The sequence below is a fragment of the Tremella mesenterica genome (assembly GCF_000271645.1).
Source record: "Tremella mesenterica DSM 1558 unplaced genomic scaffold TREMEscaffold_5, whole genome shotgun sequence".
Lineage (NCBI taxonomy): Eukaryota > Fungi > Basidiomycota > Tremellomycetes > Tremellales > Tremellaceae > Tremella > Tremella mesenterica.
This window is the reverse complement of record NW_006711229.1, coordinates 811,836-838,476: the sequence shown is the minus strand read 5'-3', so window position 1 is coordinate 838,476 and position 26,641 is coordinate 811,836. Positions and strand designations below refer to the sequence as shown.

General features: G+C 48.0%; 13 protein-coding genes across 13 annotated transcripts; 7 read left to right on the top strand and 6 right to left on the bottom strand.

The window, feature by feature from the left end:
• Positions 1 to 486: 486 nt before the first annotated feature.
• Positions 487 to 2,108, top strand: TREMEDRAFT_30363 (uncharacterized protein; the record flags this gene model as incomplete). The annotated part of the gene is made up of 11 exons (XM_007004352.1): positions 487 to 590; positions 643 to 832; positions 877 to 931; positions 976 to 1,107; positions 1,158 to 1,295; positions 1,341 to 1,426; positions 1,448 to 1,524; positions 1,569 to 1,673; positions 1,721 to 1,803; positions 1,852 to 2,017; positions 2,069 to 2,108. 11 exons carry the CDS (start codon positions 487 to 489, stop codon positions 2,106 to 2,108), a joined length of 1,176 nt encoding a protein of 391 aa, XP_007004414.1.
• A 1,139-nt stretch (positions 2,109 to 3,247) lies between these two features.
• On the top strand, positions 3,248 to 7,508 carry TREMEDRAFT_44022 (uncharacterized protein; the record flags this gene model as incomplete). The annotated part of the gene is made up of 4 exons (XM_007004465.1): positions 3,248 to 3,408; positions 3,520 to 3,749; positions 3,819 to 6,404; positions 6,445 to 7,508. 4 exons carry the CDS (start codon positions 3,248 to 3,250, stop codon positions 7,506 to 7,508), a joined length of 4,041 nt encoding a protein of 1,346 aa, XP_007004527.1.
• A 121-nt stretch (positions 7,509 to 7,629) lies between these two features.
• Positions 7,630 to 8,892, bottom strand: TREMEDRAFT_62335 (uncharacterized protein; the record flags this gene model as incomplete). Its single annotated transcript, XM_007004610.1, has 5 exons — positions 7,630 to 8,472; positions 8,529 to 8,595; positions 8,660 to 8,693; positions 8,746 to 8,828; positions 8,879 to 8,892. The coding sequence occupies 5 exons, from the start codon at positions 8,890 to 8,892 to the stop codon at positions 7,630 to 7,632; spliced, it is 1,041 nt and encodes a 346-aa protein (XP_007004672.1).
• Positions 8,893 to 9,140: 248 nt separating this feature from the next.
• Positions 9,141 to 9,668, top strand: TREMEDRAFT_62334 (uncharacterized protein; the record flags this gene model as incomplete). Its single annotated transcript, XM_007004609.1, has 5 exons — positions 9,141 to 9,162; positions 9,211 to 9,326; positions 9,374 to 9,394; positions 9,443 to 9,542; positions 9,601 to 9,668. The coding sequence occupies 5 exons, from the start codon at positions 9,141 to 9,143 to the stop codon at positions 9,666 to 9,668; spliced, it is 327 nt and encodes a 108-aa protein (XP_007004671.1).
• A 322-nt stretch (positions 9,669 to 9,990) lies between these two features.
• Positions 9,991 to 10,496, bottom strand: TREMEDRAFT_30560 (uncharacterized protein; the record flags this gene model as incomplete). The annotated part of the gene is made up of 3 exons (XM_007004371.1): positions 9,991 to 10,066; positions 10,117 to 10,178; positions 10,281 to 10,496. Coding segments are annotated over 3 exons (354 nt in total), but the record flags the coding sequence as incomplete, so codon positions are not given.
• Positions 10,497 to 10,837: 341 nt separating this feature from the next.
• Positions 10,838 to 12,900, top strand: TREMEDRAFT_30937 (uncharacterized protein; the record flags this gene model as incomplete). The annotated part of the gene is given in 4 exon segments (XM_007004419.1): positions 10,838 to 11,563; positions 11,618 to 11,740; positions 11,760 to 12,648; positions 12,704 to 12,900. The coding sequence occupies 4 exon segments, from the start codon at positions 10,838 to 10,840 to the stop codon at positions 12,898 to 12,900; spliced, it is 1,935 nt and encodes a 644-aa protein (XP_007004481.1).
• Positions 12,901 to 13,684: 784 nt separating this feature from the next.
• Positions 13,685 to 16,556, top strand: TREMEDRAFT_44021 (uncharacterized protein). The gene is made up of 13 exons (XM_007004464.1): positions 13,685 to 13,829; positions 14,125 to 14,405; positions 14,454 to 14,531; positions 14,580 to 14,702; positions 14,746 to 14,842; positions 14,899 to 15,004; positions 15,047 to 15,174; positions 15,223 to 15,289; positions 15,334 to 15,475; positions 15,523 to 15,666; positions 15,716 to 15,852; positions 15,898 to 16,260; positions 16,309 to 16,556. The coding sequence occupies exons 2-13, from the start codon at positions 14,379 to 14,381 to the stop codon at positions 16,358 to 16,360; spliced, it is 1,464 nt and encodes a 487-aa protein (XP_007004526.1). The 5' UTR covers positions 13,685 to 13,829; positions 14,125 to 14,378; the 3' UTR covers positions 16,361 to 16,556.
• A 25-nt stretch (positions 16,557 to 16,581) lies between these two features.
• On the bottom strand, positions 16,582 to 17,536 carry TREMEDRAFT_62331 (uncharacterized protein; the record flags this gene model as incomplete). The annotated part of the gene is made up of 6 exons (XM_007004608.1): positions 16,582 to 16,651; positions 16,699 to 17,004; positions 17,128 to 17,208; positions 17,250 to 17,324; positions 17,372 to 17,380; positions 17,430 to 17,536. 6 exons carry the CDS (start codon positions 17,534 to 17,536, stop codon positions 16,582 to 16,584), a joined length of 648 nt encoding a protein of 215 aa, XP_007004670.1.
• A 442-nt stretch (positions 17,537 to 17,978) lies between these two features.
• TREMEDRAFT_39067 (uncharacterized protein) lies at positions 17,979 to 18,872 on the bottom strand. Its single transcript, XM_007004439.1, has 4 exons — positions 18,751 to 18,872; positions 18,581 to 18,704; positions 18,371 to 18,525; positions 17,979 to 18,209 (listed from the first exon to the last, which is right to left on the bottom strand). The coding sequence occupies exons 1-4, from the start codon at positions 18,769 to 18,771 to the stop codon at positions 18,030 to 18,032; spliced, it is 480 nt and encodes a 159-aa protein (XP_007004501.1). The 5' UTR covers positions 18,772 to 18,872; the 3' UTR covers positions 17,979 to 18,029.
• A 73-nt stretch (positions 18,873 to 18,945) lies between these two features.
• Positions 18,946 to 19,740, bottom strand: TREMEDRAFT_71640 (uncharacterized protein). The gene has a single exon (XM_007004773.1). The coding sequence runs from the start codon at positions 19,582 to 19,584 to the stop codon at positions 19,066 to 19,068; it is 519 nt and encodes a 172-aa protein (XP_007004835.1). The 5' UTR covers positions 19,585 to 19,740; the 3' UTR covers positions 18,946 to 19,065.
• Positions 19,741 to 19,759: 19 nt separating this feature from the next.
• On the bottom strand, positions 19,760 to 20,851 carry TREMEDRAFT_56937 (uncharacterized protein; the record flags this gene model as incomplete). The annotated part of the gene is made up of 2 exons (XM_007004492.1): positions 20,083 to 20,851; positions 19,760 to 20,037 (listed from the first exon to the last, which is right to left on the bottom strand). Coding segments are annotated over exons 1-2 (455 nt in total), but the record flags the coding sequence as incomplete, so codon positions are not given.
• Positions 20,852 to 21,076: 225 nt separating this feature from the next.
• On the top strand, positions 21,077 to 22,760 carry TREMEDRAFT_68704 (uncharacterized protein; the record flags this gene model as incomplete). The annotated part of the gene is made up of 12 exons (XM_007004728.1): positions 21,077 to 21,236; positions 21,281 to 21,351; positions 21,394 to 21,464; positions 21,508 to 21,557; positions 21,599 to 21,680; positions 21,730 to 21,833; positions 21,869 to 22,202; positions 22,247 to 22,339; positions 22,386 to 22,488; positions 22,529 to 22,592; positions 22,637 to 22,666; positions 22,714 to 22,760. 12 exons carry the CDS (start codon positions 21,077 to 21,079, stop codon positions 22,758 to 22,760), a joined length of 1,209 nt encoding a protein of 402 aa, XP_007004790.1.
• A 212-nt stretch (positions 22,761 to 22,972) lies between these two features.
• TREMEDRAFT_68703 (uncharacterized protein) lies at positions 22,973 to 24,567 on the top strand (the record flags this gene model as incomplete). The annotated part of the gene is made up of 4 exons (XM_007004727.1): positions 22,973 to 23,415; positions 23,682 to 24,066; positions 24,130 to 24,327; positions 24,352 to 24,567. The coding sequence occupies 4 exons, from the start codon at positions 22,973 to 22,975 to the stop codon at positions 24,565 to 24,567; spliced, it is 1,242 nt and encodes a 413-aa protein (XP_007004789.1).
• Positions 24,568 to 26,641: the final 2,074 nt, after the last annotated feature.

Below are 26,641 nucleotides of genomic sequence, written 5' to 3'. Positions count from 1 at the left end.
TATAGATCTCACTCTCCACCCCATCACCTCCAAACGTCCAAACCCCCCTTTCTACACTACTGATATCGCTCAAATTCGGTCTCCTGCCCGCCGGAACCACCTTTGACTCGTCTTTTTCTCCTTTGTCCTCTCTCCTCGTTCTATCCTTGTCATCTCTCCCTTCGCTCTCTCCCATCCAATTCCTCTCCCATCCCAATAAGTCTACCTTTCTTCTCTGCCCGAGTCGCAAAGGAAAGTGGGGGCTTTGACACGCTCGTGCAAACCTCGTAGAATTCAAAACCCCTTCCTAGAGGGATATACATCAAAGGTGAGGGAGCCATCGAATCCGTCTTCCTTGATCCTACCACTCGATTTATATCTTTGTTCGAAACCGACTAATACTCCACATCGTATTTCATTTGCCTGCCGGTCAGCATCTCAGTCTCTTCACATCATTCACCTCTTTTTCTCAGATCGACATCTCCCTGGCCCGTCAACAAGTTCGAAATGGGAGTACCGGCACAAGAGCAACCCAGGGAGAGTAAACCCAACCAAGAGGTATTCCACACCAGGGGCACTCCACCTCGCAAAGTGAGGTTCAATGTTGGTGAGTTCTCCCAGTCCACTCAAGGCAGCTTGACGACAACTCACACTACCAGGTAGCACATATCAGATACTCGATGTCATCGGTGAAGGCGCATACGGTGTCGTCGTCTCAGCTGTGCATCGCCCTTCTGGGCAAAAGGTGGCCATCAAAAAGATTGTTCCCTTTGACCATGCCATGTTCGCTTTGCGGACATTGAGAGAACTAAAGCTCTTGAAGCATTTTGCCAAGGAAGGTCTCAGCGAGAATGTGAGAATTCGTCCGTTGCTGCCTCGTCTCCCGCTGACTAGCAGATAATCTCTGTACTGGACATTGTCAAACCCCCGAGTTATGAGTTGTTCAAAGAGGGTGATTCGTCCCATCATGTCGCTGAAATGTATCTGATCAATCAGTGTACCTAGTGCAAGAATTGTTGGAGACGGATCTTCATCGTGTCATCCGGACTCAAGATTTAAGCGACGACCATTGTCAATACTTCCTTTATCAAACTTGTCGAGCCATGAAGGCCTTGCACTCTGCCGAAAGTACGTCTGCTATTTGTCAGCAGGTGGGAAAAGTTGATTGACCCCCGTAGTTATTCACCGCGATCTCAAACCGTCTAATCTGCTACTTAATGCCAACTGCGACCTCAAGGTGTGCGATTTTGGGTTGGCCAGGAGCACTCAGACCGTTTTCCCATCGGAGGCCAATAACAACGGGTTGATGACCGAATGTAGGTGATCAGCACGAGATACGAAAGGCTGCTACTGACCAAAAGACGTAGCCACACGGTGGTACAGAGCTCCGGAAGTCATGTTGTCTTTCCGGATGTACACAAAGGCAAGCTCATTCCTATGGCCATCGGTCCGATGCTAACGGTGACAGATGATAGATGTATGGTCGATCGGATGCATCCTGGCGGAGATGCTCAGTGGGAAGCCTTTGTTCCCTGGCAAAGACTAGTGAGCTATTCAGTTTTAGTGGCCAGAGAGATACTGACGCCTAGCCATCACCAACTTGCTTTGATTCTTGACGTCCTTGGTACTCCCAGCATTGACGAATTTCATGCTATCACTTCCAAGCGTTCGAAGGACTATCTCCGTGGCCTGCCGTGAGTTGCACGAGTTTTGCCTTCCTGGTCAGATCGCTGAGTGTTAGATTCCGCAAGAGGAAGACATTTCAGTCGTTGTATCCAAATGCCAGTCCCTTGGCCATTGACTTTTTGACCAAAACCCTGACCTGTGAGTAATGTCAATCGCAGGGGCCAGTCCCGAGTCACTAACGATCAGTCGACCCCCGGAAGAGATACACGGTCGAACAATGTTTAGAACACCCTTATCTAGAGGCGTACCATGACCCGGAGGATGAGCCATCCGCCAAACCTTTGGAACCGAGCTTCTTCGAATTTGACCTGCAGAAGGAAGAGATCGGGAGAGAGGAACTGAAGAGACTTCTGTGAGTTTTTGTTTCAGCACGGTAGAGGGTTTTGAGCACTGATCATATTAGATACGAGGAGATTATGTCATTCTATCCAGCTCGAGCATGAGATAGCATGGGGTTTGTCTGTCAATGGTCGGCCATTGGTCCGATGGCCGAAGAGAGTCGGATGTGGCTGGATCTGTGATATCTCCGTGCACAATGTGTGCTTGCATGCTATACACCTGTCTATTTTGTACCGTATGATACTCGCGCACATGTGAATGTCATGCTGCAGGGTTGACGTGATGTATAGAGTATGAACTGATTATCATTTGAAGAAGCTGTTGAAAAGAGCCTGGGGGGCCGAAGTGAACATAGGAGAGATGTCGCAGATCGTAGAATTTGCTACGAAAAGAAGGGATTCCACTCGTACGGGATTCACCCATCAAAGGCGAGGCTGAGGGCCCAAGGGAGCGAACCAAAACCACACACTAACTTCGTCCTATCTTTCCTTTTCCTTGTCCTCCCTCTCACACTCGTTACACCATATATCCCGTCTCTCCTCTCTCTACACCCCATCACCTACCAGTCAGACGGCAGACGGGACAAACAGACGCTCTTACGCTACTCGTACATTCGCCCGAAGGCGACGGGAGGGCGTCGCCACCGTCCATCCACCCCTTCCTCACCGGCTCAGCCCTCCCACCCAAAGGTCTCTTCACCCGTCCTTCATTCGTTTTTTTCTTGTTCATCCTCCATTCGTATTAACGTATTGCTTGTATCTACCATTATTGTGTTCGCGATCGATTGACAGGTGGTCAGGCACTCATCCATCTACCAGACGAGACATACGACGTACGACGAGCGTACAAATATCAGGCTGGACGATCGGCATCAAGGCAGTAGGCAGGTAGCACTGCGGTTTCGGTACTGTGAAGGCTATTCACAAGTTGATAACGGCGTGATCGTGACAAGTAACATTGGTCAACATGCCGTACTTTGCTCTCAAGCCCCATGCGTCTACTTCTTCCCCATCTTATCCGATTCCACCTCCGATCAAATCTACTCTTCCTCCCACTTCTCTGGCTTTACCTCCTACGGCACCGAAACCTCGCAAACAATCCGTACTCAAAACTCAAACTCTGGCAGAGGATATGGGTAATAATACCAGTAACAGTGTTACCGTCGAGCCCACCATGGACAAGGATACGATGTCTTCATCTGATCCTTCTTTCCCTGTGAGTCTCTTTTCCCTGTCTATTTCACATGTACATACTCATAAATCAGTTATCAGCTTCATCTTCTTCATCCTCTACGAATCCTAAATTCGCTTGGCCCCCTCGACCTCCAGGTCCTTCTCCTTTCGATCCTTCATCTCATCCACCTTCAGATCCCTTCAACAATACTTCATCTTTCGCTGAAGATCCGTTCGCCCTTCCCTCTTCGAGTGAATCAGAGGATGATAGTCGAAGCACCCGAGAACATTCCTTTTCCAGTATGAGCGAACGATCAACAGAACCAAGTTTTCCAGCCGAGAGAAGAGGACCAACAATGACTATGCCTCATCGAGCCGTTAGTCAACCGACTGCTTTCAATGACATAGCTATCGATCCTGAATTTTCAGGTGTTGGACCACCAGCAGAGGAATACACCTTCGATCCTCCCGTACACCCTGTTCCTCCAGCCTATAACAGAACTTATTCCGCTCCTCTACCTGCTCGCGTAGGCTATCTTCGTCACCCCTTATCTCCACTGCACGATCCATATGGTTCTGGGCATCCACCAATATCACCTTTCCCACCTTCAGGGCCTCCCACCGCCAGACCGGTCCACTCAGGCTCCGTTCAAACCAGCCCTGCATCGGACGATGATGTACGAACCCCTCTTCATACCCTGTCTCTCGAGTTAGCCGACTCGGTTCAATCAGCTATTCAAACCCTCCTTCACCTATCACCTCCTCATCTCCTCGATAATGCCAAAGAACAGTACTCTGGTTGTACTGTTCAGATGCCAACCACATCTTTATCAGCACTTCTCACATCCATGCGGAGTTTGAACTACTTATCCGCCAACGTAGAAACCCTCTGCGCACCTCTCCATGCCCAGGAAAGCGGATGGACACCTCCAGCTGTCAAACCCGCCAATGACTTTGACATTGGCGAGTTACTGCAGAGTGTCGCTGATCTATTGAGCGGTCAAGCGGCTCAAGCAGGAGTCGACTTTGTTCTCTTTCATGGTGATGTGGGGATCAAGCATGTCAGCGTGTGTGGAGATGGAGAAGGACTAGCATATGTGCTCAGTCACGTCATCCGACAAATTCTTCTCGTCGCTCACAAAGGCGATACAATCGAGCTCGGATTGCAGATCATTCCTCAGTCACCCTCTCTTACCCCTCGTCTGGAATTGCCCTTGTCCAACGCCGATGTTGACAAACATCGACAAGCAAATATGTTATCCGGCGGCCTTCCCACCTCCCCTGGAAAGACATTCCCTTCTACCCCTTTCGGACTGGCCCAAGGCCCTCTTCTGTGCATCTTTGAGATTGTTCACAACATCTTTCAATCGTACGACTCACCCAGTCAGACTCCGCGAGCTGAACTCAATCCTTTTAGTCAACTGAAAGAACAAGGTGACGCCGCCACCCCTAGACTCGACACCATCATGTGCCGTCGACTCTTGCAGAGTCAGAACGCCACTTTACGGACCGATGCCAAGCCGTCCTCACCACTCAACGATGGCCTGCCTCGTCGAGCATACGAGCTGTCAGTCATGTTACCTCGTGGTCGACCAATTCCGGAACCGGCCGCCCTGTCAGCGGAGGAAGAAGCAGTCCGACAACCCTTTTCTACCGTCCGCCTCGCTCGTGAACCCACTCTGTTTGAGCTCTCAGATTTCGCAGAATCCCTTCGAGGCAAGAAAGTCCTGCTACACGCCAGTCTCACAAGTGTCTTTGCCCGACATCTGACCAGCTATCTAGCCGTCTGGGGTTTGGACATTTCACATAAACCCCTTGAAGAATCCGAACCGCACAGTCGGGATGGATCACGGCGTGACTCTGGCTATGCTGGATCTCCAAATACCCCTCCCGCCATGGAGACGGTGACGATGCCCACGCCAATGTCACTGGCTGGCTCTGGTGTCTTTGCAGCTCGTGAGGCGGACAAGTTCATCATCATCGACGACGATGTCTCAGTCCTTCGTAGAGAGCTGATCCGTCTTCGTTCCCAAGCTCTGCCCACCACCGTTCGACCTCACCTCGGTAAACGACCGACCATGACGAGTCGAGCCAGATCAACACCACATGTCCGTCAAGTGTCTAACCTCAAGCGTCCCGGCCAAATGATCATTCACTTCACTAGTCTTGCAAATTACAACTTGGTACGGGACGTCATCGTAGGTCTCATTGGATCTCCCTGGGCGACTCAGAGCGGTACTTTGATTCATCCAGACGTGATGGTGATACCCAAGCCAGTCGGTCCTCGTCGCTTCCTCACAGCTCTACACACTGCCGTTCATCAACCCATTGTAGACCCATACTTCTCACCTATCGCCACCAGCCCTCGATCTCCTGGAGGAGGGTTCTTCGCCAATCTTCGTACACCAACTGGGACAGAACTTGCCCGGGATAATGGCTTCTTTGATCGAGTCATGGAGGAGAGTTTGGAACATCCTACTCACCACTCTGTTCGTTCACCGCTGGGCGAATATCCTCCAATACAGAGCAATAGACGACTCAACGATGCTCTGCACCTCTCCATCCCACCTTCCAGCGACCTGGTTTCCACCCCAGCCTTTGAGTATTTTTCCTCGGTCAAGACCGGTTCTGCTGCGTCAGGTATCGTCCTTCAGAGCCCTGACGGAACTCCTGTTGGCATGTTCTTCGAACCGCCTGCAAAGGCAGACGGTCGACGGTCGTCTTACGGAAGAATGCCATCAGACACACTGCGAAGGAAAGCAACTGGCAGACGAACTTCTTCCGGGGCGAATCAAGACGAGTCAAATCAATCTCCTGCGACTTCACCTCAGAACGCTCGTCGTATTTCCAACATGTCGTCATCTACGAGCAAAACGGACGTAAAGGAGTCAGCCTCACGGCGCAGTTCAGGGAGCAAGGAAATGTCGCCGACGATGACACCTGATTTGCCAGGTCGAGGCGTATCACGTCGAAAGACCTTTCAGATTAATCAGAATGTCGAACCTATCATTGCTCAAGGTCGAGACCGAGCCGCGACCCTCACGCAGGTTGCAAGAAAGAATCCGGCTTCTCCTCCGATTTTGCCGTCACCCAAAGAGGTTCATCCATCTCAACCTACCAAAACCAGTTCTCCTGGTTTTGTCAAGCCCCCAAAGGTCTTGCGAACAGTTAGGCGGAGTGTGAGCGATGATGTGGTGGTGCCTCCCATCAATGTTCTGATAGTTGAAGGTGAGTATCAGGTAGATTGAAAGACAAAGCTTACGAACAGATAACCCTATCAATCAAAACATTCTGGCAATGTTTTTACGCAAAAAGAAGATACAATATCAATCTGCAAAGGATGGTTTAGAGGCAGTAGAGAAATGGCGGACTGGTAGCTTCCATCTTATATTGATGGATATTCAACTTCCCGTCATGGACGGTATCGAAGCGACAAAAGAGATCCGCAAGCTTGAAAGAAGTCATAACATCGGCGTTTTCCCCAGTACCCCAGGTTCGGAATATCCTCGTTCGACAGGCGAAGCCCCATCTTCTCCTTTCCGTTCATCTGTTATCATTGTCGCTCTCACCGCTTCATCACTTCAAAGTGATCGTGTGGTAGCTCTGGCGGCGGGTTGCAACGATTTCCTCACCAAACCTGTTTCTTTGAAATGGTTGGAACGCAAGATTGTCGAATGGGGTTGCATGCAAGCTTTGATAGATTTTGAAGGGTGGAGGAGATGGAAAGGATCCGATCCGAAAGATCCTAACGAGACTAAAAGAGGTTTTACAATTGGTCCTCAAGCGGCTGCCAAAACTCTAGCGGGCAGACTTAGAATCGAACGTAAACACGCTCGTTCCCCAGGTCCAGCGACTCCGACGACAAATGACTCATCTGGTCCACAAATCAATATCGAAGCTCCTACTCCCCATTCTGAACTTGTCGACTCTAACGATGAAGATAAACCGATAATCTTACCCACCCCAGCGAAATCTCTCCAGTCAGCGAGAAGTGATTTGGCCGATAAACGTCATCCCATCTTCATTCCCTCACCTCATTACTCTTCTCCACCAGCAGCCGGACTTCCAAAATCATCATCTCTCATGTCAATACACGAAGAAGATTACGAACAAGCACGAGCCTTATCATTGGGACCTAATATCAAAGCTGCTTCCCTACCTGATCTTCAAACAGATGTCAATCTTTCTTCCACTGAAGCTGCTCATGCTGCTGTAGAACGAGAACTTCCGGAATTGCCATCCGACTCTTCTGGCGATTCTTTCGATACCGCAAATGAAAGTTTGGATAGTATTTCCTTGGAACATTCATCACAATCTGATTTACCATCGTAATGATACTTGTTTCTTGTACAACTTAGACACGCCAATATACATGCATGGCTTTCAGGGGTTTAGAAAATTTCAAACATTGCATTTGCATTAACATGTCATTCAGTTTATTACAACAAGCAAATTACGAGGTTGTCAAGATCCACTTTCCATCCGTCCACATGACCTGTAAAGTTTTCAAAACTTGTTTCAACTCCAACGTCTTTCCCTTGCTCTGTGCAACCTCATCAAGCCAATCCCCCAGCGCAATCGTGCCTTTTTGTTTCTCGGATAACTTTGTTATGTTCTTGCGAATGCGTTTGACCGTTTTATCATCGTCTGAGGAGATGGGGGTGGTGTTGATCACAGGTTGGTTCTGCAATTCCTCGCTCTGACGTTTACGTTTCTTGGATTGAGGTCGTTGTTCTTCGGTGTTCGTGCCGCCCTCGACTGGTGGGACGATACTGATATCGTTGAGATCGGCTGAAGATGTGACATGTGTTGTCTCGTCGTTGAATGATTTGGGATTTTTAGAATGGGCTTTCGATCCTGCTCCACCCTTATCACCTTTATTCTTCCTCTTTTTCTTCTCTGATACTTCCATGCCCACTGATACAGTAGATGGTAAAACAACCCCTTTATCCTCCTCATTGGACGTATTGATGATTGGTTCTGAAACGGCAGGTGAGCCCCAAGATCTCATGGTACCTTCACGAGGTTTTAAAGTGTTTTGTCCAGAAACCATGTTACCTTTATTTGACGCACCGTAACCTCCTCTACCTCGGACGAAATTCCGACCTCCACGATTACCCGTTTCGCTCAAACGAGAATTTGGTTGGAAATTGTTAGACTGAAGAGCTTTAAGACGAGATGGATGGATGTTGGATGAATCAGGTGATGTTGGAATTTCCAGGGTCACAGGAATGACAGGGGTGGTGGTGGTGGATGGTACATGAACAGGAGTGGAATGATTGGAAAGTTGTTTTCCCTACATGATATCAGATTATAGACAAGTTTTTAGTCAAATGGATTGATTTGACTGACCTTTTTAGGTGCTTTGAAAAGTGCTCCTTGATATTTTTCAGCTTCGGAAATACAAGTTGTATGTGATCTATTAACGTCATCAATCATTCTAATTCAGTCATGAGCCAAAGGCCAATGGAAGATGTACATACTTATAAGCTTGATCATGGAATGTAGTCGAGCAATCTGAATTCGGTCAGCATGAATGAGGGTTTTTGAAAGGAGGAACAGAACATACCGAGACAAGTAAAGCTACCTCTACATTTTTGACGATGTTTATCCAATTGAGGTTTTTTGACAGTATCGGCACATGAATCACATCTTTCATATCAGTCAAATCAATCGTTTCCAACACATGACTTTGTACTTACTGGAATGAAACCATTTTTGACTTGTGTAAGGCTGAAAGCTAGAAAGGAGATATTGCAAGAAGAAAGTCTAAGAAAGTTCGACAACTGAATTCAACTTTTTCAAACCAATTTGAATTGCACGTGACCTCATTCCCACGTGGTTTGATAGCGGTATCAAAACGCGTCCATGTCCACCTCAACTTTTGGCGTTCTGAACTGCTCCGCTAACTTACTGTATTCTCATCCACCTCTATCACTTCACGCCGTCGTTTACGTTATCAACATGTCTCGTCTCGGTCCTGAGCGTGAGATTTGTGCAAGGGTGAATAGAGGTTGAAGCTGAATCATGATAGCTCGTATAAACTCTAGACTACTTCCTCAGTTCAAAGGTCAAACGGTCCGACTGACTGTCAAAGTCGTCAAACTTAACGGAGATACCGCTACAGTCGAAGCTTCCGATGGTGGACCGGTGAGTGTCAAAACTATCAAGTAACATTAAACTGGCTGATAGATCAGATCGGAGTGGTTTTACCGAGAGTTTGTATCCGGCCGAGTTAAAGAGTGAATGTGAAGTTGACGACTCAGGATATACATATAGAAGACCCTTTCGTGGAGCTCATTGCTCTTGTGAAAGATGATCTCAGCGTGAGAGCTTTGACAAATATCAATCTGGGGAAGAATATTGGTGAGTTTGCTGTACCTATATCAATCTATTGTACCGGACCTTGTTGACATGATTTCAGATATGAAAGCCGTTGACGCTCTCGTCACACTCAGCAATTCGTCCAAGGGTGTAGGGGTTTTGTGTTGAGGTTAACACCCCGATATCAATAGCCTCTGGGTGTACTGAATCAAATCTGTTTGTAGATCGAGGGTTTTCAAGTTGTGGGTAGTGAGAATTCATGTATGACATGCACATAGGCTTTTCCTTTCACCTTAGGTAACCCAGCGCTGTCAAATCGACTTCCATAGGGCAGATCCGATCTCGTGTGATGGGAAAACTGGATAAAAGCGACTCCTTGGGAATGTTCATCTTCGATGCGAAGATATACATGTAGCATTGGGTATTTAGAAACGACTACACGAACCATAATCCGCCCCTGTCTCATGCTGGGTTCCGCAAAACTGTTCGGTCAGCTCTGTTCTCGACTCTGGATGATGAATCTCAACACACCTAATATGACCGAATCACCTCTCAGGAACAATTTTCTGGTCATGATAAGCGATAGACCGTCTTTGAGGGGAAGGGGTGCACTCACGAAATGAAACGATCTTTGTTGATAGTTTTTTTACCCTTTCCTTTTGGTGTTTCCGTCCACATCTACCATCATTAAGATTCTTTACAGGGGAAGAAGACAAGATGGTGACAAGTTTGATGTGACAAGCATCGACTTTAACAAATGTAGTTTGTGTGGCAACTCACCTCCTTCACATTCTCCAACACCATATTAGCGTGTCGATCGAACGCCTTCACTCTCGCCAGAAGCTTTTTGTTGTTCCGCAGAGATATTAAAACTTGTGATTGATTCCGAACAGCCTGTTGAAGTACAGATAAGGGACCTTGTGAAATCTCATATTCTTCCAATTCACGAAGTTGGGCTTCGTCCAGCTCGGATTTTGGGACGTGGAGGTATTGACTGCATGTGGGTCAAATGAGTCAAGAGAATGTGACGGTTTATGGTTCGATAGAGAGAACGGCGTTAGCTCAACTCACGCCGGTTAGGTAGGAAAACAGCTCACCTCATGGTGTTGGATAAGTTTTCGATCCAAGTGAATAGAAGTGAGGTGAAGTTGGAACATGTCCCGGTTTCGGCGTTATCGCCACGTGGCTACGGCGGCTCAATGTGGCACATCTGTAACCCCCCAACATCTCCCACACAAGTCGGTCGTTTCACCTGCCAGATCTCTGCGATCTCTGCATGTCTGCAAGAACGAGTAGGCTCGTACTCTACTCGTGCTGTGCATTAGACATTCACCACCATGTCGACCTCTGAGGCCTCAACCACAAACGACCTCCATCCGTTTCTCAGAGGTAATTTCGCCCCCGTGACGGAAGAATACATATCGCATCCCTGTCCAGTGACACTCGGATCGATCCCCTCCGAGCTCCTAGGTGGCCAGTACATCCGCAATGGTGGCAATCCAGTCTATCCTCCTCACAAGGGTAGACACTATCATTGGTTTGACGGTGATGGCATGTTACATGGTGTTTTGATGCCCACTGATCCGGACAGTCCACCTATGTACACAAATCGACATTTGGCCACTCCTCTGCTCGACATGACCCTCTTGATACTTCGATCTCCTATACCATCGATCGCCCTCCTTATCCTACCTCTATCGTCGTTACATCGTCAGATCTCAGCAATTGTCACTGCCTTCATCTTGGCCATTCGTGGGCGACTTGGTGTGCTGAGTGTTGCGAATACCAATGTCATCTGGTGGGGACAGGGCTTGGGGATCGAGGCAGGAGAGGAAGCCAAGATGGAGGACGGATCTAAGACCATTGAGACTGAACAGCAGTCATTTCAACATGTCGATGATCATCGACTACTTGCAACGTGTGAATCGGGACCACCCTTAGAAGTCCGTCTACCAGAGCTAGAAACGGTGGGATGGGATCGTCTGGTCGACTCGAAAAGCGGAGAAGATCTGGCACGACGACGAGGGAGGTCAGGATGGTGGACCCGTTTCGGTCTACCTCGAGTTCAAGAAGTTCGCCCGTTATTCTTACATGAGATTTATGAGCTCATATTTTAGGACTGGATGACAGCTCATCCCCGTATAGACCCTATCGATGGGTCGCTACTCTTCTACTCTACCAACATGTTCGAGCCGCCTCACGCACGTTACTCTGTCATCGATCGTAAAGGACAGCACCTTGTGTGGAAGGAGGGAATAGATATCGGTCGAGCAAAGATGTTGGTCCTTACCACTGACACTTGGTATGTTGACAGAAGACAGGATGCACGATTTTGCCGCCACACGAAGTCACACTATCTTACTCAACCTCCCGCTGACCCTTTCTCCTAGCAATCTTTTTTCACTTCCTCCTCTGCCGTTGATCCATTTTGACCGGTCTTTGCCATCCGAGTTCATCATCTTTCCTCGATTGCTGGGCGCTGCCAAGAAAACACGAGAAGTTTTCCGATTTGTCGACCCCGAGCCGTGTCTCATATTTCACACTGCCAATGCTTGGGACGAATATGTATGCGACCGACCAGTCGCCATCAACATGCTAGCATGTCGGTTCAAAAGTGCCAAACTCGTCTATTCTGTCGGTGCGGTGGAAATTCCAAAGGCCGAGAAGGTCGCGGGAGAAGACGACGTGGTGCAACTACATTACTACAGATTTGAAATGCCCACATTCGTTTTCTCGGCGTCGACAACACCCGGCAACATTACCCACTCATTCCCTCTCTCAGCCATCCCTTTCGAATTCCCCACTGTAACTCCTGACAAAGCCATGTCTGCCGCCCGATATGTGTATGGCTGCACAATGGGAGAGGGGTCCTTTGACGAACGGTTGGGTGGGGCAGCCAAGGTGGATTGTCTCGTCAAGATGGACGTGGGGACGCTGGTAGACAGAGGTCGAGCTCGAGGTTCTGGTAATGTCAGCCGTCCTGTCGACGAACGTTCGTCATCACAGATTTTGTCGGATTGGGCCACCGGTAAAAAGGGTCCCATCGAGATCTTTCAATTACCACCTAAGTGGTATGCGCAGGAACCCAGATTTGTGCCTCGGAATGGTACCGATCTTAGTGAAGACGACGGTTATCTCATTTCGTACGGTACGTTCCCTCAGCTGCTTCTGCTTCGTTGAACGAAGAGCTTACAACGCCCTAGTATACGATGAATCATATATCGACAAGCACGGAACACCTTCCAATGCTCCGAATGCTGGCTCCGAATTTTGGGTTATCGACGCTAAAACGATGGGGAGCGGCATGTCGGCCGTGATCTGCCGAATCAAATTACCTCAAAGGGTTCCATACGGGTGTGTTTGTCTTCCTTTCCTATTTCCGAAGCAAGCTGAAGGATAGCCTGCATGGTGCCTGGCTACCATCTCAGCTTATCCAGCGTCAACGTCCCTCGTCGACCCCTCGTGTACCTCAAAGGTTGCTCCAGGATAAGCTTGCGGAATCGCGCATGCGGCACTTTGCGTCTATCCTCTTTGACCGGATTCCCAAACGTGACAAACCATTACTTGAGCGAGTGATGTTAAGTGTTCTATGGCCTGGTGCCGTTTGTGGGCTGGTGTTGGGCATGGTGGAGGTCATGGCCATCTGGGCGTCTGAGGATGGGATCGACCGAACGACACCTTTGTTCCAGGAATCAGTAGTCTATGACAGTCCCTTCCCTTGGCCTCAGGTAAGCCATTCTTCTCATCATGTCGTCGTGGCTGAGTAATAGACACTCACGGCGGTTCTGATCCTTGTCACCTATATTCTTCCATCTGTGTTAAGACCGCCAGCATCTTTTGCTTCCCGGAGTAGGGCGACGGCGTGGGGCACCAAATGACGACAAGTCTCAAGTCGTCTGCGACCAACAATTGATCAACCACTGTGACTTTGTCACCAAACTTGTAGCTTTACATGACCTGATATAGTAGTTGTACAACTCTAGTACTTGATGACCATTTCACCCGGACCCACATGCATCTAATGAACGGTCAGAGTGTTCAGGGAGTGTATAAGTAGTTTGCAGCCACATGGCACTTGAGACGTTTCATGTCGCACAATTTGCCCTTATTGTCAAACGAGTGAGTTGTAACCGGTAAATACGCTTCTCCCTCCGCCTCGCTCTCTCTCTCTAATCGCTCTATCACTCTGATACATCGACTTATCTGCAGACAGGAACCAAGTCTCAGTGTCCGCTACTCAATGTCTCGTCGATAGAGGAAGGGTGGATGCTTGATGCTGCATGCTGCATGGCTGCAGGTAAGTTACATGGTACACTACTCTAGTGCCTGGTAAGTGATACCTTTCCTCTTCTGCACGGTTCATCCCTCTGTCCTACATATTCCTCATCCTTTTCCCCCCTTTTTCCCCTGGTTTGCATTCTACAGTACACAGGTACACAGGCCTGTCCTTCTCCCCTTCTCTCTCCCTCTCTTACATGTTCCACCCTATCTATCTGTACGAGTACTCCGATTCCATCGCTCACCCCTACCTGCTCCTTTTTAGAAATCTATCTGTCCATCGAGATCACCGTCCTTTCAAATCTCACTCCCTCGTCTTCATAGTTTGAACCCGCTCATTTTACAGTTTACACAACGTATCTCTCCTAACTTAGTCGCTGTCTGGTCCAACTCCAATTCTTGTCATCGAGTCTTCTCCCTCTCCCTCCCATCGCCGTAGGACGACACCTGTACAGTCTCTCCTCCTCATCCTTTCGCCATCCCGTTTAGTCACACCAGCCGAATCAGGCTCTTTGCTAAGCCGCGACCCCATTCTTCGGCTTCACTCTTTTGACGTCGCATCAGGCGCGTACTCTCGGTTAGTACGGCAAGCATCGTAGCATGGGTGCTGCTTGTTGCAAGCCAGAGGTGAGGTCGAGAACTCGGAAGTGACAATCATTGCTGATGCTCACACAGGCTATCGATTTTGAGGGCGATGTCAATCTCTTCCACTTTTATCTACTACGGAGCGTCGGGAAGGGGGCTTTTGGAAAAGTAAATTACTTGTTCATCTCATCCATCTGACCTGCTAATACCTGATAGGTCCGAGTGGTCCAACATAAACACACAAAAACATTATACGCCCTCAAATACATCAATAAGGCGAAATGTGTCAAGATGAAAGCGGTGGCCAACATAGTACAGGAGCGTAGGCTATTGGAGGAGGTACGTCTCTACTCTAACATAAGGAAAGGCAATTTAGATACAGATCGATCATCCCTTTGTTGTCAACATGCGGTACGCTTTTCAGGATGATGAGAATTGTTTCTTTGTGTTGGACCTGATGTTGGGAGGGGATCTCCGATGTCAGTACTTATGACCTCCTCTATTGTAATGAGCGGCTTCAGTCTGACTCTTTCAGTTCATCTTGATAGAGCTGGGGCTATGAGCGAGGAAGTGGTCCGATTTTACGTCGCGGAGCTGGTCATGGCCGTCGACTACCTACATTCAAAACGAATTGTTCATCGGTTCGTCATTCTTCTTCACTCTGAATACAAGCTCATGTGCAGGGATCTGAAGCCTGACAATGTGTTATTGGATGAACGAGGTCATGCCCACATTACCGACTTCAACATTGCCGTGCATTTTTCAGATCGAAGATTATTAACAGGAGTCGCCGGTAGTATGGCATATATGGGTTCGTAGACCTTTGACCACGATTTTACGCGCATGCTGATCCCTGCAGCTCCAGAGGTCTTGACGAAACGAGGTTATTCTGCCCCAGTGGACTTCTGGTCATTAGGCATATTAGCGTACGTGCTCCGAGTTCCTGAGAACCACCGGCTGACTTCGTAAGGTACGAACTTCTTTTCGCAAAACGGCCATTTCGTGGTCGGACCAATACAGCCCTGACGAATGCAATATTACACGAACCCTTGACCTGGCCCGAAGAAGCCCCTGGGAAGTGTTCGACGGAAGGGATGCACGCCATTCGCACTGTGAGTAGACTCGTTCTGTGTCTGAGGCGTTTGCTGACTAGATTTAGTTCTTGGAACGTGATCCCAACAAACGACTGGGTTATCGGCCAGGAGGCGGTGGCTTCGAGGACATCAAATCGCACCCGTGGTTTCGCGGCATCGACTGGAACGCCTTGCATAATAAGGAGGTTTTACCACCATTTGAACCTGACGTGAGTGACTCGACATGACACTCGTCACACTCTGTCGCTGATACACCAGTCCAAGCGAGCCAATTTTGACGCTACACATGAGTTAGAAGAGTTATTGTTGGAAGAGAATCCTTTGAAAGCTCGCAAGAGGAAGGAGGGACAAGATCCAGACTCGATGAGCCCAGAAACGCGGATGATGGAAGAACAGTAGGTTTCACCATTCGATCAGGAACGGAGTTGACGTCGACATAGCTTCAAACTCTTTGACTACACAAAAGCCACCAGAAGATCATATTATCATTCGGCCTCCGTCAGCGGTCAAACCACCTCGGGCGCCACTTCTACCACCGCCGCCTCACTCGACAAAAAACCACCCCGAACCGTCCCGAAGAACGCGACACAGTACAGCCCTAGTCGACCGGCCACGCCCAGTGACAGAACAGGGGTCATCAGCAAGACTGGCTTGGACGTGGAGGCCCAAATCCTGGATGGGGGTGGAATGGCGAACTTGGGAGGGCGAGGAGGATGGCGGTCTTCTGAGCTTGACATTCCTCTCGATAGTCTTGATCGCCGAACTAGCCCTCTCCGTCAATCAACACCGCTCCGGGTTTCCACGTGAGTCTTTCATCTGCCTTGACCTACTTTCGCTCGCTGATAACGAAGTGCACCTCCGGAAGAGCATCCTGATCAGGAAATGCTCGGAGCGGCTATATAACAGTTTTCAGACACACGGTTATTTATAGTATTCATTTTTGTTGGGCATCTTTTACATGACATCAGTGGTGTCTACGATTTCTTCCTTATCGTATTCTTACATTCGCCATTTCGAATAAATTGTATATAATCCCGGATTGGTAACTTTTTTTTGGACATGTTTGGCTTTTGACAAATGTATAATGCCACTGCTTTCCCCCCGTTCCCCTTTGATTGATAAAATCATATGGCGGTTTCTATATACTGACGACGGCGCAACGACGAGATGGGAGAGGTACGTCGTCGTAAACGACTGCTGGTGAGCGCGGTGATGCACAAGTAGGTTTGAAAATGACCCACCCGCCATTTCGATAGATGACAACCAATAATCCAGATAAGGCTACCAAGCCTGCCGATGTACCTATAACAGCGCCAGTAATGGCACCAGTGCTGATACGCTGAGGTGGGCTCGAATCGGGGGCAGGGGTGATCACTGTCGAGTTTGTGGAAGATATGAGAGGGAGTGAAGTAGGAGAAGCTGTGATGGAGTCACTCATCGAGAAAGTTCTCATCTGCTGAACGGTCACAGTCGGACCGTTGCCGTTGGTGATTTTAGTCTTGACCGTCGTCGTCCGTGTTGTGGTTGCCACAGGAGAGAGTATAGTCCTGGTGGTGGTTGATTGTTTAGCACTGGTAGCATTTATAGATGCGGCGACTGGGTTCCTTTTTCTTTTGAGCACTTGTCCTACCATGATGACAAAATGGGGAACGAGGGAGAAGACGACTCACCACGTTGATGCCGGATCTTGAGTCATGAAAGCCCAAGGGGGCATAGTGAAGGTCCCTGCTGCTTTAACAATGGCAGGTACGCTACATGATTAGAACTTCTGGATGGAGAGATAACGACTTACTCTCCCATGAGAGGATTACTACATCCATCTAAAAAAGTGTTCAACGTTTCAGCTTTTGACAAAATTGTCATATTCCTGAATTATCAAGTTGATCCATGAACAATGGAATTATGTCGACTAACCTCTGACATCTATATATCCATCAATGATCATCAAGATGTTTTCAATGATTATACTCACAGGAGACATGCCTCAAATAACGCAAAAGCAACACTTGAACAACAACAGCTACCCGGGTTACCCAAAGCGCATCCGTACATCACTGGCGGAAGGTCGATTTGGAACATGACGACTGACTATTTGAGCAATTCCACTTTCATTTAATAATTCACTTACATGGTGAGCAGATATTGATGAGATCTTGGTACATTTTACCTTAGAAAAATGAGTGATCTCATATGATAACTTGTAGACTGAAGGTAAAAACTTACAAGGTGTATCTCCTTTTCCATTTACCGCCCAAGACATCCCAATCCCTATACAAGTCGTATTGGTCGTCATTGCATTTCGTCAAGATCTTTTTCTTTAACTTGTTTCGATCGATATGAAAACCTTGACCCGACTGTTGATACCAAGTAGTAAAATTAGTAAGTGAATCAGACTAAAGAATGGTAAGAAGAAAGAATCGATGAGAAGATGTTTTGAAATGAATTCTTAACCCGTCGTCAAGGTCGGTTGATGATACCATATCAATCTCACGGTAGTCACGATGAGTTAAAAAAAACAAATCCATTTGACGGTCCGTGTCCGTGTCCATGCATATGACTATGATAGAATATTTCAAAGTGATGATTCGTTTGAAGATGTGGAAGATAAAGAAGATGGAGTAGTAGTATAAGTTTTCATGATGTTGTTCATGTAAACTTCAGGTGCTTCTTCTGAAAATACTTTTAATCTTTCCAATCGAGTTTTTCGGAATGTATTTTTAGGTAACATTCCAGAAACAGCACGACGAATAATCTGTTTAAAATCAACCAAATCACTCATTATTACTCTTTCTCTCATAGTCACGAGTTACAATATTACTTTTCATAATAATCATGGGTTTAATACACCTGTGGGAAAAGAGAAAGAGGGACATAGATTGATAAAGATAATATGTGGAAGAAATATACACTTACCTCCTCTGGATATCTATCTCTTATTCGAGTGATTGGAACTTCTTTTAATCCACCCATGAATCCTGAATGATGACGATAAATCTTTTCATCTCCTTTTTTACCTGTCAATCTCACGCTTAACGCATCAGATACTATCACGTAATCACCAGCGTCAACTGAAATTCAACGTGAGCAAAAGTCATATGGTGAGATGACGAATTGCAAACTGACCAGAAGGATCATATGTGGGTTTATGTTTACCCATTAAAACCCAAGCTATCCGACTTGCCATCGTTCCGAGCACACGATCTCTAGCGGAAACATGATGCCAAGTTCTTGTGAGGGCGAGAGCTGTCTGAAAGGTTATCAGCACTTTGTACATAGCTTTTTGTCTCACGTACCTGACCCCGGACAGCCGACATGTTTGAATATTACTAGAACGGTACTTGTGAAGGTGGGAAGAAGGACGAAAGCCTGGTAGAGCGGAAGAGAGAGATACTGAAATACAGTAGCCTTGTCAGAGGAATACTACGGTGATCTGACCAGGTCAAAGTCGAAAGAGGAACAACTTTTGAAGCGGACAGGCGGTCATCGCCGCTAGCCACTCGTTTGTTTCAAATGCATGCAGAGGTTCATAAATATCAGCTACATGGCTACACGAGTTTCAATCCCTCTGCTCTCCAGCGCATATACAATGTCTAATATCATCCACAACTCTATCCGTGACTTCGCATTTCATGACCCCTTCCGCCCGCTGGATCCTTGAAGCTAACCTTGGCACCAAGCGATCGGGACCGGGCGAGGTCGACTGGGCGACCCAGCGAGAGCGTCAATTCCAGCTGATGCACAAGATCTGTCGAGTTGACGTGCGAGGAAGCGGTCGCCGGGGTAGCATCCACTTGAGGAGGACAGGTAGACTGCGCAACAAGTGGAACAGAGCCGGTCGTTTTGTCATTTTCGGGGGGAGGTGCGGGGTCGGATCGTTTGAAGCCCGGTATATGCTCGGAAGCTCGACGTAAAAAGCCTCGCACGCCTTGTTCAGCTAATGACTGAGATCGAGCCATGGGGACAGAGTGAGCAGCGGGATCTTGACGAGCCGACGTAGAGATATGAGGGACAGGTGGATGAGCCGGGTGTTTACGCATGCCGTAGTCGTCGCTGAGCCATCCCCGTTGAGGATGTGATGGTTTTGTTGGCTCTTCTTCGTCACTACTGGTGAAAACTTTGGATGGCATGGGACTACCTGCTCGGCCGAGACGAGGACCAGCATCTGAAAGTCGCCCTCTCGAACCTCTACGTTCTCGACTGGCAGACGTTCGAGGAGGCGGACTACGATGGCGCGAACACCGTTCATCGCTGACATTCGTATCCTCGGCTACACGTATGTGACCTCGACCGCGTCGAGGTGGAGGGGGGGAAATGGCCCCTGAAACAGGTGGAGAGGGAGTAGGAGAACGACGAGGTCCGTAATGTGTTGGACGAGCAAAAGGAAATTCTGTGGATGATTCCGCCGAACTATCAGATCCTTCATCGAGATCATCCATATAGCCATCATCGGAGTCTGAGTCATCGGCAGGGACAATTGTATCGAGAGGAGGATGATCCGCGTGATGATTAAGGTCGGATCCCTTGGTGACAGGTGCCACCTCGAACTTGAGTGAACACCTCCGCCTGGATGTTCGAGGTTTCTGATACGTCAATCGTTGAAGAGCAAGGTCTGTAAAATCACTCACATCTGCAGCATCACCTCGAGCAACCAAACCTAGTTTGGTGCTGACGCCATCCAGAGCTTCCAGCAAACTCAGATGTGCATGCGGCTCTCCATGATCGGATGCGGATGTGACACTGGATCGGCGAAGGATAGGATCAGGGATGCTGTGCGGGCTGGACAAAGCCGACGAAGCGGAGGTGGTGAGGCCGGCAGATGAGGGTTGTGGTCGAGACTGAGACGTTCGATGATCCGGTGAGTTGATCATGGCCGAAAGTAATGAGGTAGGACCGGGTTGTTTAGGCCCATGAGTCGACTCGTTCTCAGATACCACGACGGATGAAAGGGCGGAAGGAGATACATGTGGTGGCGAGAGTGGCTGTCTTGCAAAGACCATTGTTGACATTGTGATGGAATGTATTAGGTGTGAGTCTGAAACGAACGAGTTCCAGGATGAGTGGTACGACAGATGAGGATGGAAGTTGATGAGGAGAGTTACAAAGTGGACTATATGTAAAGCATGATTATTGGCGCTGACAAGAAAGAGATGGTTTCAGATTGTGACAAAAGGCATCGGTAGTGAGAACGTGCGCGAGGGTGAACAATGGACTTGACTAAGTCGAGTGGTGAGGTCTATCAGTGAGAAGGTCTCGGTGGTTATGAGGGTAGGGGTAGAGGGTGTGACCCAAGAAGAGAGTTGGCTAGGCTTTTGTGTGATGTAGGGTTGTGACGGCGATGGCGATGGCGATGGGGTGGATGGGTAGGGATGACAAAGAAGCAAGGACACGGGCTTGTTTTCACCTGTCGCTTGGAGAAGACAGCTTACGTAAACACGACGTCATACCCGTGCTTCACGCCAAGCCTCTGGCCAAGTCACTCTGCCCAAGTCACTACTCTACTCTACCCTGCTGTTCAACCAACTCCTTCTCAAAACCGGGCCATCTGCTTCGGCGTAATATATTGTTTGCAACTCTCCGGCCGCTGTTTACCTCTCGAATAGGTCCTCCTCCCTCTGCATCATGCCTCCGGCAGAAACCACACCGCTGCTCCCGGCCGCCTCGGTTCATAGTAGTCACCTCGAGCACAGCAACAAATTTGATATCCTCGGTTCCAGTCGGCATCTTATCTTGGGCTCCTACATCAACGTACTTCTCGTATTCGTACCCCTCAGTATCATTGGTCTGTCCGCAGTACACACACTAGCTCCAAACTGATCGACTTAGCCGACAAACTCGAATGGCCAGCTACTTGGCGGTTCGCTCTCTCCTTCTTGGCTATCGTCCCGCTGGCCAAGGTGAGGAACTATCGCGTCTCTACAGAGTGAATTGACAGACAGCTCTTGGGTGATAGCACCGAACAGTTGTCCATCAAGGTAGGGCAGACTCTTGGCGGATTACTGAATGCCACGTAGGTGCTCGATCAACTTGAGAGTTTCTGTTGATGTATCCAGCTTTGGGAATGCAGTCGAGCTCATCGTAGCTATCGTCGCTTTGATGCAAAGTGAGCTGTCCGCTGTATGATCGGGTCTCGCTGATTTTCAGATCAACTGCGGCTGGTTCAGACTTCGTTATTGGGAAGTGTCATATCCAATTTGTTACTCGTCCTTGGCATGTCCTTCTTCGCGTACGTGCGCATATACGAAAAGTCGTTCGAACACTGATGAATACCACAGATCCGGTTTCTTCTTTTTCGAATCGACTTTCCAGGCCACGGCCGCCCAGTCAAGTTCATCGCTACTCACTCTGGCCTGTATAACTTTGATTCTTCCAGCAGCATGTAAGTGGCCCCGTTAAGCGAGTCCCTGACTTCAGATCACGCCTCTGAAATGGACATTGATGCAGCCAAATCTCTCCTTGAAGATGGCGCTCCCGATCCAGCCGACTCATCGCTCCACGGTCTCCTCATTTTGTCTCGTGGAACCTCTATCATCCTCTTCTTGACATACCTTGGCTATCTCTATTTCCAGCTGCGCTCTCACTCTACTCTTTTCGAGGCCGAGGCGGCGGAAGAAGAGGAGGTCGCTTCCATGGATGTATGGTCCGCCAGTATCTGGCTGGTTGCCATTACCGTCATCACGGCTTTCTGTGCGGATATCCTGGTTGGAAGTATTGACGAGACCGCCCAAAAATGGCATCTGCCGAAGAGGTATGTCTGGTGATTCTCCATCAGGGGATATTTGCTGATTGCAGATTCATTGGTCTAATCCTTCTGCCACTGGTCGGGAACGCCGCCGAACACGTCACCTCGGTGTGGATGGCCTGCAAGGGCAAAATGGAACTGACGTAGGTTCCGCTCGAGTGAACCCAAGAATCAAGCTGACATGAGTAGTCTCGGTGTGGCTTTAGGTAGCTCTCTGCAAATCGCAGCTGGGATGATTCCACTCCTCGTCCTCATCGCTTGGCCTCTTCACAAAGATCTGACCTTATTCTTTGTGAGTCTGAAACGGATGACTTGATACAAGCTCACAATAGGCCAATTTCGAAACGATAGTGTTGTTTGTATCGGTCATCCTGGTAAACTATCTGCTCCAAGACGGTGGGCCCAGCTTTTGTCTCGCGGTATATTCGACTGACGTGCAGGACGAACGAATTATATGGAAGGGATATACCGTGAGTGATACGTAGGATCTGTAAGAGATGTAGGCTGACGAGGACAGTCATGGCTCTCTATCTCGTCATCGCTCTGTCTTACATAGTGTCGTGAATTAGGTGAAGCCGTTAGAGGCTTTGAGGACCGCATGCATATCGTAGGAGGACGAGCAAGTACAGTGCAGCATGCAGCTTAGCATCACGTGGTCAATTTGAGCTGTCCGATTGCAGAGTAGCTCATCTTGCATCGTACTTGAGTAACTTACTTCAACTTGTCACCACCACCACTATTACGATCACGAGTTCTACTGATTCTTGATGCCACCTATGATCAAGACACTCTCAAGGCCACCTTTCCCTTCTGGCTGGGGCAGTATACCAACGACTCTCTCCAATCTCAGTCTTTCCAACACCCTTCCTGTCGGTCAATCTTTTCTCTGGCACAAACGAACTCTTCCTGCTGCTGGACCAGATGAACCCTTGGAGGAATATTCAAGGGCGATTCGTAACCCTTGCCGAGTGATTTTCCTCCGTCAATCGATCCATCGACTTCACTACGTTTCACTATTACCCGATGGATCTACGAGCAAAGATGAAGAAACGCGTCAATGGTTAGAAGATTATTTTCAACTTGTCAACTATCCCGACCTTTCTCTTTTATATAAAGAATGGAGAGATCGAGATACTGAATTATTTGGGAAGATAGAGTTTGATAAAAAAGCTATAGGAGTACGAGTATTAAGACAAGATCCTTGGGAATGTTTAATTTCGTAAGTCCATCTAATCAAATCTATACATACTGTTACACAGTGTTCTTTGTCACGGGTATTTCGAACGAAAATTCCTATGCTTTGACTCTTGATAAATGTTGGTACCTTCATTTCCTTCCTGTTTGATAACCGGAGGTCAAGGTTGTTCGAAAGGCTCTATTCATTCGATACATCCGTGGGAAAGACTAAGTTTACTCGAGTACGAGTAGTATTGAAAAAAAAAAAAAAAAAGAAGAAGAAAGACCTGATTGATTTTAATGATTCAGATTCATAACTTCAACTAATAATCATATCACTCGAATATCATCATTAATGCATAAATTAAGTATAAATTATTCTAAACCTTTATTCACCATTGAACAATTCGAAGGTTCATCATCCATCACATATCACCCATTCCCAATTCCTGAGGATTTCCCAGATTCCTTCGAAACGAATTTACGTCAACTAGGATTCGGTTATAGAGCTAGTTTCATCGAAAGTTCAATCAAGTCATTACGTCAACAATTCGGTTCGAATCCAGGATCTATAGAGAAAGGTTTGGTTGATTTGAGGAAAAAGGATTTAGATGTGATAGGGGAATGTTTGATATCGTTAAAAGGAGTCGGACGAAAAGTTGCCGATTGTGTAATGTTAATGTCTTTAGATCAAGTGAGTTTTTTTGATTCTCATCAAGTAAATATCTTTATGAGGAATTCAAAAAACTTATGATAGCCATCTTTAATTCCTGTAGATACCCATGTTGCTTCTATAGCGGCAAGACATCCTTCTTTCCCATCAAGACTACGTAACAAAACCATGTCGAAACAGATGTATGACGATATTCAACTTTTCCTTGCTGATCGATGGGGTCCATTAGGAGGATGGTGTCAAGCTGTCATGTTTGCTGCTGATTTACCTCCCATCCGACCGGTATCCAAACTATCTCAAGTCAAGGCGGAGGTGTCGTGCTCGGTATCAGACGAATTAGGCTTCTGCGAGTCAAAAAATGTCGTTATGGTCGATCAAATCATCCAAGACGTCAAACCGATATCCGTAGCCAAATCACGTTCTAAGCGATCAAAACGTACCAGCGATGGGGTCGATAATGGAGTTGTACTTGAACACAAGAGAACTCGGAGAGTATCTGGGACACCCAGATCGACTTCGTAACGTTACGATGACCTAAATAATAGGCATTATGCATCAACGTGTCATGCTCCGGAACCCATTCTTACATACAGTATGTATATCCTAGCTGATTCTCAAGCACCATTCCCGATTACCTAAGAAGAGCTGCTAGGATTTAGAGGAGACAGTCATGGTATTTGCCTTTGGGGGAATTTGAAGGAAAAGCTGTCATCAATAAGCAATCACATCGTCCGACTAGGTACGACTCACAGAGCAGGCCCGACACCAAACATTTCCCTCTTTGTCAACCGTCGCCGACGCATCTAAGACTTTACCACATCCCTGAGACTGAAGAGGCAATCCCATGGCCAGACCACCCTTTCCACACTTGAGACAGTTCTGGTGCCATAGCTGTCCGTGTGGACCACGAACAACTCCTCGGTCCAACAAAGCGACACTGGACAGACAACCAGGACAAGATAACATGCTCCGAGATCTTCCCGGGGATTTGCTGTGCCCCGTCAACCCTTGAGTAGTGGGTCTAGGAGGTTTCGACATGTTACGTGACAGAAATGTTGCATTTTCGACCTTTAGAGGTGGAGAGGAGGATCGTACTCGGGAGATGTAGTGCAGCGGCGATTGAGAGGTGATTGACGGAGACGAATGGGCATTGCGGGTATAGACATCAGTGTGTGGCAGCGGGGTTTGATGAGGTTTGGTGGTTCCTTCGCCGGAAGAAGTATCGGGGTCTTCAAACCGTCGCATTATCGAAGCCACTAGCGACTTTTGCTGCGGTGTGCGCTCAGGATTCAAAGAGGTAATAGGTGCTTGAGGTACCATCTTCTTGGGAGCCAGGACTGTCCCAGGTCTAGCATATCGACCACCGGGGTGTGGTATCTCGCTACCGGTAGTTTTGCTTGACTTTTCGGGGGTAGATATTTGCTGATCAAAACATTCGATACAACATGGCGACAGCATGGGTAGAAGGACATGATCCCGATCGTATAATGGTCCCGAACATCCTGAGATATCAGTCGAGACACTCCGATAGTCTTCAACTCACTGGTACATTTAAAACAATTTCCATGCCAAAGATGTCCAGCACCATCTTTGACGTGTCCACCCCCACTACCCTCTTCCTTATCACCCAGAATCACCTGCTGACACGTTACGCAGGTACCTAACGCAAACCGGGTAGAATAACATCCTCTGCATAAGACATCACCTTGATTGATCCCCGAAATCAATCTCCTAGCTTCTTAGTTGCCAAAACTTTGACTTTGAGAACGACCCACGGTGCTAAGTAAAGCTTATTTCCCGCTTTGATCTGACAAGAACAGGCTTTACACTCTGGATGTTGTACTCGAGGATCTAACACCGACCCGTACACTTCACTATCAGCTCTGCGCTGAGACCCCAAGACTCACCTCTAGCCAATTGACTGTCGTGAACATCTAAAGAGATGTCAATAGTACTATGGTTACGCAAGGGACTGTTGGCATGTGTTTGCCGGAGGTTGGGTCGGGATTGAATACTCGCCGAAGGAACGAGTGGGACGTCAGGTACTGTTAGGTCGCGTGATGGTGAGGGAGTAGTCGTGTATCTAGGGTATGAGCTAGGAGACCTTCAAGACGAGATGCTCTCACTTCTGAGCCCAACGATCTGGACTACCAGCTTGCTGAGTTGGAGTTAGAACACGTTTGATCACGGAAGCATGTTCTGATAGAATGAGCAATGGCAAGTTTCAAGTAAGAAGCCTGACTCACCGATGCCTCGACCACTACATTTGGGACACGGAGCGTTGAGCAGACTGACGGCGTTACCGCAGAGGTTACAAACTATCATCGCGAGCGGGGATCGTGGCGAGGTAATAGTGTACTTGTAGTAAGTAATGGTTGAGCGGTTTATAGACAGCAAGTATAGTAGGAGGTGACCCGTAGTGTAAGTTATAGGTAAGTAGTTGACATAGTTTCTACTCTACGGCATCCGAGTGATCCAAGTGACTCTTCTCCTAACGTCGTTCTACTATGACGTACTAATGCTTCCGACGGAAGTGGAACTATCCATCCTCGAAAAACTCTCCCCCACTCGACGCGCGTAGGGATAATCCCGACGG

Bases quoted from the DNA above. Each gene is read 5' to 3' on its own strand.
- TREMEDRAFT_44021 (XM_007004464.1), top strand. From the start codon at position 14,379: ATGGGTGCTGCTTGTTGCAAGCCAGAG. The intron at 14,406-14,453 runs GTGAGGTCGAGA...ATGCTCACACAG, and splicing joins CTGCTTGTTGCAAGCCAGAG to GCTATCGATTTTGAGGGCGA. The intron at 14,843-14,898 runs GTCAGTACTTAT...TGACTCTTTCAG, and splicing joins GTTGGGAGGGGATCTCCGAT to TTCATCTTGATAGAGCTGGG.
- TREMEDRAFT_39067 (XM_007004439.1), bottom strand. From the start codon at position 18,771: ATGTCGGCTGTCCGGGGTCAG. The intron at 18,526-18,580 runs GTCAGTTTGCAA...GTTGAATTTCAG, and splicing joins ACCCACATATGATCCTTCTG to TTGACGCTGGTGATTACGTG. The intron at 18,210-18,370 runs GTAAGTGTATAT...GATTTTAAACAG, and splicing joins GAGATAGATATCCAGAGGAG to ATTATTCGTCGTGCTGTTTC.
- TREMEDRAFT_71640 (XM_007004773.1), bottom strand. From the start codon at position 19,584: ATGCCATCCAAAGTTTTCACCAGTAGTGACGAAGAAGAGCCAACAAAA.